The sequence below is a fragment of the Heterodontus francisci genome, chromosome 30 (assembly GCF_036365525.1).
Source record: "Heterodontus francisci isolate sHetFra1 chromosome 30, sHetFra1.hap1, whole genome shotgun sequence".
Lineage (NCBI taxonomy): Eukaryota > Metazoa > Chordata > Chondrichthyes > Heterodontiformes > Heterodontidae > Heterodontus > Heterodontus francisci.
This window is the reverse complement of record NC_090400.1, coordinates 53,864,175-53,878,828: the sequence shown is the minus strand read 5'-3', so window position 1 is coordinate 53,878,828 and position 14,654 is coordinate 53,864,175. Positions and strand designations below refer to the sequence as shown.

The following is a 14,654-nucleotide window of genomic DNA, read 5'->3' as shown; positions in this document are numbered from 1 at the left end:
TAAAGTAGTGAGAAATTAAAAGATTTACAAGAAAATCTGTGCCTGAAACCACTCAAGATTGATAGCAGGGCTGACCATTCATGGTGTGTGCCAGCACTTGCTGCTTGTAAGCTTACCACTTCCATTATGCCTTTGTAAGTCTCACTGACTCCTGCACTCCTCCATATCAAAGAAAAATTACTATCGATGAAAACCTCTAGGAAATCCAATATTAGAAGCAACAGAGGTCATTCAATGTAATTTTTTTTTGCATAATCAGAAACAAGGTAAGGCATGAACACTAACTTTAACTGAGATAACTTTGAGAGTAGAAATGCTGTACACAATACACTGACTGATTCCCCACAAATGTCATGGCAAGTAAGAGAGACAGAAAGAGATACACCTGAAGAGAAAATGGGCAAGTGGGGACAAAGCAGGAGTTTACTTTATGCAATGTATGTATCCCAAATGATTGCAGCAGCAGCTTTCCTTTTTGCATTTTCAATGATACAGCACAGAAGGTGGCCATTCGGCCCATTGTACCTGTGCTAGACACAAATTCAACATTGCTACATAGACACAGTGGCAATTCTGAAAGGACTGTACCATTATTCAAGTTTGGAGGGAGGTTCTGAATAAAAGACCTGATCTCTAAAAAAGATACATATATGTACATATTTATTTCAATGGAATACTTTTGATGATAGTAAAGACCATTGAAGAGATGTCTGTTAAAAGGAAAATGCAAATTAGATTAATTTTTTCCTTCAATTTATTTATTGACTCTCGCTACCATGTCTTGACCACATAGACAGTAAAGGCAACTGATCCCTTCTCCGCGTGCTGTGTTTGATTTGCAGACCTGCAGCAAATAAGGAAAGTATACTCATTTATCTTACAGGAACTGATCTAAAAACACCATCATTTGAGGAGAGGTCTCATAAATGTCTTTCCAAAGTGTTGCTCTGGATATGTTTCCACCCCCTTACCACCTCACCCATTTCCACATCTCAGTGTTATGCTCTCGCACCAATATGACCCCAAGCTCACCCTGAGGAACACCACTGGGGATCTGGGAGAATATTCTTTCAAGATAAAAAGGGCCCTTACAACAAGCACATACTTTGACTGTCACAACTGTGTAAACACACCTCGCTCTAGGTTTGTAAACCTCTAGGATTGGCCTGGAGTCTCCAGGAATGGAAGATTGATGTCCAGGACACTGCTGCAAGGTAGCCAGCGGGGAAAAAACATTCACAGGAGGTTTAACAAGTTTATTTTCACTTGAGTTGAATCCTTCCACTTATTAGTTATAAAAGTATTGGAGATGAGAGAAAGTAGGCCATTTGACAGTTAAGTACGGCAAGAAGATGGAAGTGCCAAGTACACCAATGGCAGCTGTGTGGGGGTGGGGCAGATGGGGCGGGAGGTCATGTGACAAAACCTCAAGGAATACATCCAACCATACGTTTGTCTAAAATTTCATATTTATAAAACAGAAAAAAAAGTTCACACCTAAGCAGATAGGAAGCAGATGAAGAATACCGATTGGAAGCAGGAAAATTGGATATATAAACTACTATTTTTAAACAAAGTATGAAAACAATTAACAATGAGCAACCAGCAAAAGCATCAGCAAAGAAAATAGCTGGGTAACCAACGAAATTGCTTCAAATGCATATTCCTTTTAAAATCCTGTCACCCGCTTACTCCCCTAAGTTGAGGATTTATTGCTGGAAATAAGGTTTCTAATATCATAATAAAGAGACAAATTACAACATTTACAGGATGATTAAACTTAAAATGGTTCCCACTGGAAGGCTCGTGTATGAACACTGGACTGGGTTTAGCTGTAGCACTCCACATAACAACAACAACTTGTATTTATATAGCACTTTTCATGCACTGAAACATCCCAGGGCATTTAACAGGAACGTTGCCAAACTAAATTTGACACCGAGCTACAAAAGGAGATACGAGAGCGGGTTTTAAGGAGTGCCTTAAAAGGAAGGGACAAAGGCAGAGAGGTTGAGAAGTTTAGGGAGAGAATTCTAGAGCTAAGGGCAGCTGAAAGCATGGCACCAATGGAGGAGCGATGAAAATAGGGGATTTGCAAGAGGGCAGAATTTGAGGAGCGTAGAGATCGCAGAGGGGTGGTGGAGGAGAGAGATTGGGATGGACGAGGACATGGACCACAGTCCACTTGGGTTGTCACTTTCTCGAACAAATCAAGGAGGTTTGTTCTAAGAACGCAAGAAATAGGAGCAGGAATAGATCATATGGCCCATCGAGCCTGCTCCACCATTCAATATGATCATGGCTGAACTTGGGCTTCAACTCCACTTTCCTGCCCACTCACATACCCCTTGTTTCCCCGAGACAGCAAAAACCTGTCTATCCCAGCCTTAAATATAGGAACGTAAGAAACAGAAGCAGGAGTAGGCCAATCAGCCCGTCAAGCCTGCTTCGCCATTCAAATAGATCTACCTCAACGCCACTTTCCCACGCTATCCCCATATCCCTTGATGTCATTAGCATCCAGAGACCTATCAATTTTGGTCTCGAACATGCTCAATGATTGAGCTTCCACAATCTTCTGGGGTAGAGAATTCCAAAGGTTCACCACCCTTTCTAAAGCAATCTTGACTGTGGTTTGTTAGATGCTTTCAAGGGCACCACGACCTCCAAGTTGGTTACCTTTTACTCCACAGTCCCAGCACTTCATTCCCAAGATCCTGCTTTTATACTCTACAGGACACTTAATTACCCCAAATTACCAGGCCCCAGAAGAACTGAGCCACACAGGAAATAAACCGGTATCTTGATAAAGCATTTTTAATGGCTTATCCGTCAGTGTAAACGTCATTGTGCATCAATGGCACAAAGCTCGAAGACAGTCACTGCCAGTAGTGGCAGATACTAACGGCATGAAAACAGACTTCCAAGCTTGAATTATGGGGAGAAAAAAAAATACAGCTAACCCTAGAGGGATTTGAAGCCAATAATCTAATCTCGGAGAGCGAAGGCTGTTGTAAACCACTCGAGCTTCACTTGCGCAGTTTAGAATGTCATCTGGACCCTCTCGACAATGTGCACGTTAACTCCCTGTAATTCAGTGAAGATTGAATTCCAGCAATCTCGTAGTGATTACATCACAAATTGAATCCTTCAGTCATCACACATCAATTGAATGCAATGCCCTGTCGACACACTCAACACCCGCCGGCTAAGAGTTGGGGAGGTGAAATTGCCTTTCAGCCAGCACTCAGTAACAAGAAGTCAGGCTTAATTGTTATAAATGACACTGGTGTGGATATATATCTATTATATAAAAAAAATAATGGGCGGGCGAGAAAGATCACAATGAAAATAATCTCATCTGAGTGTTCGCAGGACAATAAACCGCTTGAGCTTTCCTTTCAGTCTAGACAGGAGAAGGATTACTGGGCAAAGCACTTGACTTTCAGTAAGTTCTGCTTAGAGAAGTGGGAGAGTTTTATTGCATTCGCCATGGCAACAGAGTATCCTGGTTTCCTGCCATTATGCCCCAGGGGAGCAACTGTGAGCACAACTTGTGAACAAAAGCAAGGCAAGTGAATGGGTTTTTGTTTTCCCAAACCAGTTCAGATTTAACGCCCAAGCCTGGTATCACTTAACCACTTGGATTTAATTCATCGCCTCTCCTTTTGGAAACCTGGATGGTTGTCCTGTGTGATAAAGCTTTGGCCTGTCTGCTATGGCTCCAACTTATCAAACAAAGCAGAAAGGCTTTAGAGAAAGGCGAGAGAGAGAGTGGGCGCGCGCATGTGAGAGAGAGGAGAGAAAATGGAATGAGTTGGAGTTGCTGCAAGAATTTGCTGCTTCATGAAATCTCAAGGTGAGGCAAGCAGGGTCAGACAGACTGGAGAGACCCAGTATCTCCTAAGCATGGACATGATGGGCCAAATGGCCCCTTTCTGTGCTGTAACCATTCTGTGATTTTACGATTCTAAGCAGACAGAAGTGATGACCCTCATTAAACAGAACAATTGAGTAAAATGGGCCTATATTCACTGGATTTTATAAGAATGAGAGGCGGTCGCATTGAAACGTAAACTTTTTTTAAAAAAAAGAGGGTTTAACAAGACAGATGCGGAGAGTCTGTTTTCCCTGGCTGCAGAGAGTAGTACTAGGGGTCATAGTCTCAGGATATGGAGAAATGACTTCACTCAGAGGGTTGTGAATCTATAGAATTCTCCAACCCCGGAGTTCATTGTATTCAAGACCGAGATGGATAGATTTTTGGATCAAAAGAAAATCGGGGGATATGGGGATAGGGTGGGAACGCGGATTTGAGGGAAAAGATCAGCTATGGACTTCCTGAATGGTGGAGCAGGCTCAAGGGGCTGTATGGCCTACTCCTACTTCTAATGTTATGTTCTAATGAAAGTGCAGGAGATTGTGGAATACCCCCGAGGAGCAACCTGACATTATGATTGCCCCAGCTCAGCCTGCGTTCAGCTGGGGAAAGACCACAGGCAGCTAAAGTCAGAAATCTGCTCAACGGAAACGTCAGCGCAAATTATTCAGCTTTAAACCAGAGACTCGAGCAAAAAAAAAATCTAGGCTGACATTCCCAGTGCATTACCGAGGGAATTCTGCACTGCCCGCGGTGCTGTTTTCCGAATGAGATGTTAAACTGAGGCTCCATCTGCCCTCTCAGGTGGAAGGTGAACGATCCCATAGCACTAATATGTCAAAGACCAGGGGAGTTCTCCCAGGTGACCTGGCCAATATTTACCCCTGAACCAACATCACTAAAACAGATTATCTGGTTATTAGCATATTGCTGTTATGCACTAATTGGTTACTGCGTTTCCTACAACAGTGACTGCACTTTTTAAAAAAAACACCTCATTGGCTGCCAAAATGCTTTGGGACATCCTGAGGTTGTGAAAGGCACTATACTAATGCAAGTCTTTCTTTCTTTCACACATCAATACTGCAAAGTTATGCTGTGCTTCAGTGTTCTGAAATTCCGCAATGCAAAAACAAAGCACAGGATAGTTATCCTGTCACCGTCAGAACAGCTCAGATTAAAGCAATGGACACAATAAAGCAACAGGTAAACAGTCAAGAACCCAGAAGTCTGGGCGTTTCCCTAGAAAAACTAAAAGGCACTTTTTATGTTATTCCTCCCCCCCCCCCCTCCCCCTATCCACTAGCCTTCGGCCTCCTTTCTCAAGGCAGAAAAGCAAAGTCTGCCCACTCCAGAGGCGTTTCCATGGCTACTATTACTGCCTCTTGGAAAAGTTCCAGCAGAGGCGCCAATTTCAGTGGAGCAAAAGGTAGATCAGTATTTCTTCCATGAGTGTCTGCTGTGGCTCAGTTGGTAGCACTCTCGCCGGAGTCATAGGGTTCTGGGTTCAAATCCCACTCCAGGGCTTGAGCACAAAAGTCTCTGCTAATACTCCAATACTGAGGGAGTGCTGCACTGTCAGAGGTGCCGTCTTTTGCATCAGACATTAAACCGAGGCCCCATCTGCCTGCTAGGTTGGATGTAAAAGATCCCATGGCACTATTTTGAATAAGAGCAGGCGAGTTATCCCCAGTGTCCTGGCCAAAAAACAGATTATCTGGTCATTATCACATTGCTGTTTGTGGGAGCTTGCTGTGTGCAAATTGGCTGCTGTGTTTCCTACATTACAACAGTGACTACACTTCAAAAGTACTTCATTGGCTGTAAAGACTTTGAGACACCCATTGGTCTTTCTCTCTTCTCTGTTGAAACCACCAGTTAGGAATATCTGGCTTTCATCATGGATGCTACACTTAGCAGCCAACAAGCTAAGAAGTGACAAAGCCTATTGCTACTTAATGATGGAATCCCCCTCCCCTCCCCTCCCCACTCAAACCTCAACACACGCTGTTTGGAACTCAACCAGTTACATTTCTGGGCCATTAATCTGGACTACAGATAGATACACTTCACAGGAATGATTAAAAAGAGCTAGTGGCAAGCTACAACCTCAAGACTCTTTATGCATTATGACAATTAAATGAACACTCCATGAAGAGGTCAAACAACAGTCTCAGTCTTGGGCATTCACCTGAAATGCATTCAATTAAAAATAAATTGCGACCAACTCTGTTCCTGGTAAACTGCCCTCTCTCAAACAGAGGCCACAATCTCCTCAGCATTTTCAACAACCGAGGAAAGCAATAACCAACAGGGGTCCAGGGCAGTTTAAATGCCGAGCAACAGAATGCCCCCCGCCCCCCCGCCCCTCCATTTCGATACCTAGATCTTGCACTTAGGCTCTTTAAGTATGGCTGCACAGCAGCATTAACTTACTCTCGTAAAATCCCTTCATCTGCTATTTTATTGAAAGGCATCAACCAGTTTGTTTTAAACAAGTTGAAATAATGGACATACAAACACTTTGAGATTTTGAATGCAATTAACTGAGGAGCCTAATTTCCAGCACTAATGTCACTTGTCAAAATGGGAGAAACATGGCAAATCTTCACTGAAAACATTCACTTACTGGTTTTCCCCAAACAGAAAGATCTCTTTTTTTGCATTAAAAAAAAAACCCACACAAATATTCTTCCCAGAGAGTTTTAAAATTTAAAAAAAAATGAAACTTCTGAAGATCATAGAATAGGACAGCACAGGAGGTGGCCATTTTGCCCATCGAATCTCTGCTGGCCCTTTCAATGAGCAGTCCAGTTAGTTCCACTCTTTCTCCATATCCCTGCAGTTTTTTCTCCTTCCAAGTATTTATCCAATTCCGCCTGAAAGCGACTATTGGAGCTGTATCCATCATCCCATCAGTCAGCGCATTTCAAACAATAACCACTCCAGTGTCAGGAAAGGGGTGGGGGGGGGGGGAAAATCACATGCTGGCATCAAGTTTTCATTCTCATACTCCATGGCCACACCTGCACTAATTATATCCCCTCAACAACAGCACTGTCTCTTAGAGCTACATCCCAAAAGGGTACGATGCCCAAAACGAATTAGGAGTTTCTCACAATGAGGATCATCCTTGAAAAGCAACAAAGTCTGTTTCGGGTACATTTCTAATTAACAGCTGTGTATATGAATATTGTGCTAATTATGTTTTCTGCACCGATGTACCCTCAGGCCCCTGGAGAATCAGTAAATTAGTGGATGCAACTTGTTTGTTGCTACCTTTAATTTTCTCTTTACAACTAAATGTTTGTGCCTTGCTTCCACCACCATGAAGGATGGGAGTGCTCGTCAAGGCTGGCAATCAATTGAACATTTCAGAACCGAGATTGATGAGGTTTTTTGTTAGGCAAGGGTATGGGTAGATAGAGTTAAGGTCATGCTCTAACCTGAATGGTGGAACAGACTTGAGGGGCCAAATGGCCTCCTCCTGTTCCTAGGTGCCATCCTTGGCCTTGGAGGCAGTGCAAAAAAGGGGCATGAGATCGACCGCTTTACTGCCAAAGAATCGAGTTAGGAGGAAAGGCTGGATTAAATTCAGGGCCTAATGCCTCGAAAGGCTGCAAAGGAGAGGGGGGATCTACAAAAACATTGAAGACGGAATGGAAAAAGTTAATCCGGTCCACTATTTTAGGTTAAAGGATGGTGACCAAACTAGGGGGCAAACTGGTACAAGACAAACACTGGACTGAAGCCTTCTTCAAGCACTGAGTAATTTGAACATGAAAACATAGGAGCAGAAGCAGGACATACGTCCCTCGAGCCTGCTCTGCCATTCAATATCAAGGCTGAACTTCGATCTCATCTCCATTTTCCTGCCCTATCCCTATGTCCCTTTGATTCACTTACATCCCAAGAATGTATCATTCCCTGTCTTGAATGTACTCATCCACAGCTCTCCGGAGAAGAGAAATCCAAAGATTCACAACCTTCTGAGTGAAGACATTTCTCCTCATCTCAGTACTAAATGGCCGACCCCTTGTCCTGAGACTAGGATCCGTAATTCTAGACTCTCCAGCCAGGGGAAACAGCCTTTCAGCATTTACCCTGTCAAACCCTCTCAGAATTTTAGACATTTCAATGACATTAACTCTAATTCTTCTAAACGCAAGAGAATATAGACCCATTCTACTCAATCTCTCCTCATACGACAGCCCTCTCATCCTAGGAATCAGTTTAGAGAACCCATTCATACCACGCACAAGACAAAGCTTTCCTTCTTCTTTGGCCTCCTTGTTTCGAGAGACAATGGGTAAGCGCCTAGAGGTGGTCAGTGGTTTGTGGAGGAGTGGCTATAAAGGCCAATTCTAGAGTGACAAACTCTTCCACAGGAGCTGCAGATAAAATTGGTTGTCGGGGCTGTTACACAGTTGGCTCTCCCCTTGCGCTTCTGTCTTTTTTCCTGCCAACTGCTAAGTCTCTTCGACTCGCCACACTTTAGCCCCGCCTTTATGGCTGTCCGCCAGCTCTGGTGATCACGGGCAACTGACTCCCACGACTTGTCATCAATGTCACAGGACTTCATGTCACGTTTGCAGATGTCTTTAAAGCGGAGACATGGATGGCTGGTGGGTCTGATACCAGTGACGAGCTCGCTGTACAATATGTCCTTGGGAATCCTGCCATCTTCCATGTGGCTCACATGGCCAAGCCATTTCAAGCACCGCTGGCTCAGTAGGGTGTATATGCTGGGGATGTTGGCCGCCTTGAGGACTTCTGTGTTGGAGATACGGTCCTGCCACCTGATGCCAAGGATTCTCCGGAGGCAGCGAAGATGGAATGAATTGAGACGTCACTCTTGGCTGACATACGTTGTCCAGGCCTCGCTGCCGTAGAGCAAGGTACTGAGGACACAGGCTTGAAACACTCGGATTTTTGTGTTCCGTGTCAATGTGCCATTTTCCCACACTCTCTTGGCCAGTCTGGACATAGCAGTGGAAGCCTTTCCCATGCACTTGTTGATTTCTGCATCGAAAGACAGGTTGCTGGTGATAGTTAAGCCTAAGTAGGCGAACTCTTGAACCACTTCCAGAGCGTGGTTGCTGATATTGATGGATGGAGCATTTCTGACATCCTGTCCCATGATGTTCGTTTTCTTGAGGCTGCTGGTTATGCCAAATTTGTTGCAGGCAGCCGCAATCCCGATGACTCTTTGCAGACACTCTTCTGTGTGGGATATTAATGCAACATCGTCAGCAAAGGGGAGTTCCCTGATGAGGACCTTCCATACTTTGGACTTCGCTCTAAGATGGGCAAAGTTGAACAACCTGCCATCTGATCTTGTGTGGAGGAAAATTCCTTCTTCTGAAGACTTGAACACGTGAGAGCAGCAGTAGACGAAGATCCCAAACAGTGTAGGTGCGAGAACACAGCCCTGTTTCACGCCACTCAGGATAGGAAAGGGGTCTGATGAGGCGCTGCTATGCTGAATTGTGCCTTTCATATTGCCATGGAATGAGATGATGATACTTAGTAGCTTTGGTGGACATCTGATCTTTGCGAGTAGTCTGAAGAGACCACGTCCGCTGACGAATAAGAGAAAGCTTTCAGCACACTATTAACATACCGTTTGCCTTTGCTCCATGACCTTCTGGTCAGTTATTCTCTGTGACCTTGTCCTATCAACACCTTCTCTTTTGTTATCTCTTGCCCCACCCCCAACTTTACTTGCTTAAAATATTTTACATTTCTGACTTTAGCCAGTTCTGATAAAGGGTCACTGACCTGAAACGTTAACTCTGCTTTTCTCCCCACAGATGCTGCCAGACCTGCTGAGTATTGCCAGCATTTCTTGTTTTTATTTCAGATTTCCAGCATCTCGAGTATTTTGCTTTTATAATAAAATTATTTGACAACTGCATAATGAGTGCAAACAAATTTCCCTGGTTCCACTTGAATCTCTGCCTCCTGCCCATGATGTCACATTACCATTGTCCAATTGAGGGCCTCAGGCAGCCAGAACTCATTTGCAACTTTGTGCCAACTGGCCCATTAGAAAGGGCACCATGAGTTAGTTAACCTCCCCTCTGAACCTCAAACTATACCCAACTGTAGCAAACTAAGATGAAAAAGACTTGCATTTATATAGCGTCTTTCACAACCACTGGATGCCTCAAAGCACTTTACAGCCAATGAAGTACTTTTGAAGTGTAGTCGCTGTTGTAATGTATGAATTGCGGCAGCCAATTTGCACACAGCAAGATCCCACAAACAGCAATGAGATAATGAGCATGTAACCTGCTTTTGTGTTGTTGATTGAGGGATAAATATTGGCCAGGACACTGGGGAAAACTATTCGAAATAGTGCCATGGAATCTTTTACGTCCACCTGAGAGGGAAGAGAGAGTTCAGTTTAACGTCTCATCCAAAAGAAAGCACCTCTGGCAGCGCAGCACTCCCTCAATTCTGCACAGGAGAGTCAGTCTTGATTATTGTGCTCAAGTCCTGGAGCGGGACTTGAACCCAGAACCTTCGACTCAGAGGTGAGGTGAGACTGCTACCAACTCCACCACAGCTGACACTACAAAATAGTGGAACGAGTGTGAACTGCAGCTACAAAAGATGACCACAAACCCAACATGCTCCTGTCCACCAAGGAAAACTCCATCTCCAGAATAGTCCTAGGCCAAGCAACACACCCTAACTGTGATGTTAAACTTGGATGAAAAGTAGAGAAGTTATGTTAACCTCGTGTAGAACCTTGGTTAGACCACACTTGGGAGTACTGCAAACAATTCAATGTTATAAAAAAGACATGGAGGAACTGGAGAAGGTGCAAGATGATTTATGCGCATCAACTGAGAGGTTATAACCATCAGAAAAGATTGGACAGGCTGGGACTCTTCGCTAGAAAAAAGGCGGCTAAGAGGTGATCTAATAGAGGTTAAGATTATGAAAGGGTTTAATAGGGCTGACATAGAAAAGATTTTTCCACTTGCAGGTAAGACCAGAACTTGGGGCCATAAATATAGGATATTCACTAATAAATCCAATAGGGAATTCAGAAGAAAATTCTTTTCCCAGAGAGTGGTTAGAATGTGGAACTCACGACCACAGGGAGCGGTTAAGGTGAATAGTATAGATGCATTTAAGGGGAAGCTGGATAAACAAACGAGGGAGAAAGGATTAGAAGGATATGTGCATGAAGTTAGAAGGAGGAGGGTGGGAGAAGGCTTATGTGGAGCATAAATGATGGCATGGATCTGTTGGGCCAAATGACCTGTTCCTGTGCAGTAACGTTTTTCTAATACAATGGAACTTACATTTATTTAGTTCTAAAGAGGCACTGCAGACTCCATGGGCCAAATGGCTTCCTTCTGTGCTGTACTGTTCTATTTTTATTTCCAAAATATACTTTATTCATAAAAATCTGTAAAAATTACATTCCCAAACAGTTTAAAACAGCATCAAGTCAAAGAATACAGACAGTGCAAAGGTGATCAGTTACCTTCTATACAATCATGAGTTGCCTCACAACCCTTCCATTTCATTGTCATGCCATATACATTTTTACATTTACAGCACAAAAAATTTCGAGGGGTTTCCCATGGATCCAGCCCCTCAGTTCAGCTTGGTGGGGGGACCTTACACTGTGGTCTTTCCCCATTGTACTGTTCTATTATTACGCCACCGACCGTGCCATTCATTGAGATTAGCAGGATCACATTCCAGTGCACAACAACACATTTAACAGGCAAGCCGACTGGCCAATCCCTAGGGACAGGGAGAGGGTCAGAGGTTAGCTGCTAATTTTCAGTCCATGAGGAATAAGAACAATAAATATGTAGGTCATTTTGAGCAGATGGATTCCCTGTTCAAGAGCGAGCCGCTAGATTTGGTGATAAGGAAGACCAGATAATGTTAAGTGAGCCTCCTAATAGGGATATAGCACGTTGTTTTTGTTTTTTATTATTGGCCATACAGGAATGACCAGCATTGCTTAACTAAAGTTCAAGAGTGGGTCTTGAACTGGCAACCTTCTGACTGACAGACAACAATGCTACAAACCGAGCAAAGCTGAATCATATCTTGAGTCAAAAGATCTGTTCTTTGGGGAGGGAGGGGAAACAAATAGCTTACTATACAAACCAGTAAAAATCGCTTAACTTCTTGTAACCTGTCAAATTACAAGATGGAAATGACATTGCAATCCTCACAGGAATAATTGGGAGAATCATCTGCCTACGGTATCAGGTATCAGCACTTAAAACCCTGGCAGGAGCAGATATTGTCAAATGATGGCTTATATTCCATTAATGTCTTTGTACTACATACAACAAACCTACAAAGCAACATGTGCATGGATTCTACACTGTTGGAGGTGCTGTCTTTCAGATGAGACATTAAACTGAGGCCCCATCTGCCCTCTCAGGTAAATATAACAGATCTCATGGCATTATTTTGAAGAGGAGATGGGGAGTTCTCCCCAGTGTCCTGGCCAATATTCATCCCTCAATCAACATCACAAAAATAGATTATCTGGTCGTTATCACATGGCTGTGTGTGGGAGCTTGCTATGCACAAATTAGCTGCCACGTTTCCTACATTACAACAGTGACTACACCTCAAAAGTACTTCACTGGCTGCGAAGCACTTTGGGATGTCCTGAGGACGTGAAAGGTGCTTTATAAATACAAGCCTTTCTTTCTCTTTTCCTTTGAATTCCTCCATTGCACAAATATCAAATGTCACACAACACCCAAGAGCAATTATTTTACATTGCTACCAAATGGGTCTCTTTATCTCTCTCGCCCCTCACCCCTGCAAATTGGATAAATGAATGAAGCTTGTAATTATCATCCAGCTGTAAAAAGGAAACATCCTACCATTTTATTGTACATATACTAGATGATCTCCCATGGTGTTACCCCAGGATAACCTTCTAATCCTTTCTCCCTCATCTTTTAATCTAGCTTCTCTTTAAATGCATCTATGCTTTTCGCCTCAACCATTGCTTGTGGTTGCAAGTTCCATATTCTCACCACTCTCTGGATTTCTTAAAACAAAAAGTGAACATTCCGTCCGTTATTTAGGATAAGTGTAGCGTGGATATTTTAGTTGTTTTTCATTGTGGCAGATGTTTTTAATAAGTCTGAACTCACTTCCTATATTCAATCGCACGCTTTCTTGAAACGAAAAGCTTGTCGATTCATTGTCAATCTCATTTTGCCAGAGTTTTCACCAGTTCCGCCTGTCGAAAGACTGGATGAGTACACATGGGGGAGTATGCAAGAGATGAAGATATCCAATTATTATGTTAACCGTCACTCAGCGAGTAACACTCACCTCCAAGTTGGAAGGCAGTGGGTTCAAGTCCCACTCCAGAGACTTGAACACTAAGTCTAGAAAGACACTGCTAACACTGTACTGAGAGTGTGCTACGCTGTTGGAGATGCCGTCATTCGGCTGAGACATTAAACCAACACGCTGTCTGCCCTCTCAGGTGGATGTGAAAGGTGCAACGGCACTATTTCGAAGAACAGCAGGGTAGTAGTGCCCTGGCCAATATTTATCCTTCAACCAATGTCACTAAAACATTTTATATCGTCATGATCACATAGCAATTTGTGGGAGCTTGCTGTGCACAAATTGGCTGCCATGTTATTACAACAGTGCCTACACTTCAGAAAGTAGTTAATGGGCTGTAAAGTGCTATGAGACATCCTGAGGTCACGAAAGGCGCTATATAAATGCAAGTCTTTCTTTTTGCTTTTACGTCAAAGGAGGTGCAATGTGGGGGGAGATGGTGCTGTAGTGGTAATGTCACTGAACTAGTAATCCAGAGTCCTGGGCTAATGCCACGGGATCAAATCCCACCACGGAAGCTGGTGGAATTTAAATTCAATTCATTAATAAAAATCTGGAATTGAAAGCTAGTCTCAGTAATAGTGCCATGAAACTATTGACTGTCATAAAAACCCATCTGGTTAACTAATGTCCTTTAGGGAAGGAAATCTACATGCCTACACGTGACTCCAGACCCACAGCAATGTGGTTGACTCTTAACTGCCCTCGGAAATGCCTTAGCAAGCCAGTCAGTTGTCACGGGCAATTAGGCATAGGCAACAAATGCTGGCCTTGCCAGTGATGCCCACATCCCATGAAAGAATAAAAAAAGATACATTCTGTGAGTTACACTACCGTGCAGCTAGATATTAGGGAGCATGAGTCAAAGATATGGATTCCAATTTCAGCAGCGAGTGATACTGCAGAACTCACGTAAATATCTACAAATTTGCACCAACCGGATTAAAAATACCACCACATTAAAACTACGTAGGTTAGGAAAAATTCAGGAGGTTTCCTTTTGACAGGCTTTAAAAGTGTTTGGAAAAAAGTTTCTTGCTTTTTCTCATCAATTTGTGGTGTAGGAGGCAGTGACTCCAACTTGGGAAATTCCCAAGTCTTTTGTATGCTGGAGGAAGTCTCAATGCATTCCATCATAAACCTTCTTGCAGAAGCCCTTTGATCCTTCGGCTGATTTCTTCTGACCTGTCACTGGTCTTTCTCGAGATCACAAAAAACAGAGTAAAAAGGATCAAACAGCTTCGTGGAATCCTGCTTTCTGAGATAGGGCACAAGCAGATAGCAGCAGCATTGTCCTTTGATGAAACATGTATCGCCCATCAACGACAGGTTTCCTTTTGCCTCCATGTCTGTGAAATCAATTTTTATTTGAAAAAGATTTGAGACCAAAAATACACATCTCAATCAACCT

At 43.3% G+C, this 14,654-nt stretch overlaps 1 protein-coding gene across 3 annotated transcripts in view; it reads right to left on the bottom strand.

Moving 5' to 3' along the window:
* Positions 1–14,654, bottom strand: part of LOC137346803 (uncharacterized) — a 127,329-nt gene that overhangs the window by 32,456 nt on the left and 80,219 nt on the right. Inside the window, exon 4 of one of the 3 annotated variants that reach the window (XM_068010677.1) lies at positions 10,760–14,592. The exons of the other annotated variants lie outside the window; for them this stretch is intronic. Coding sequence (XP_067866778.1) covers positions 14,475–14,592 — 118 coding nt within the window. The 3' untranslated portion in view covers positions 10,760–14,474. Of the gene's footprint in view, positions 1–10,759; positions 14,593–14,654 lie in introns of those variants that run through there. 3 annotated transcript variants of the gene reach the window in all.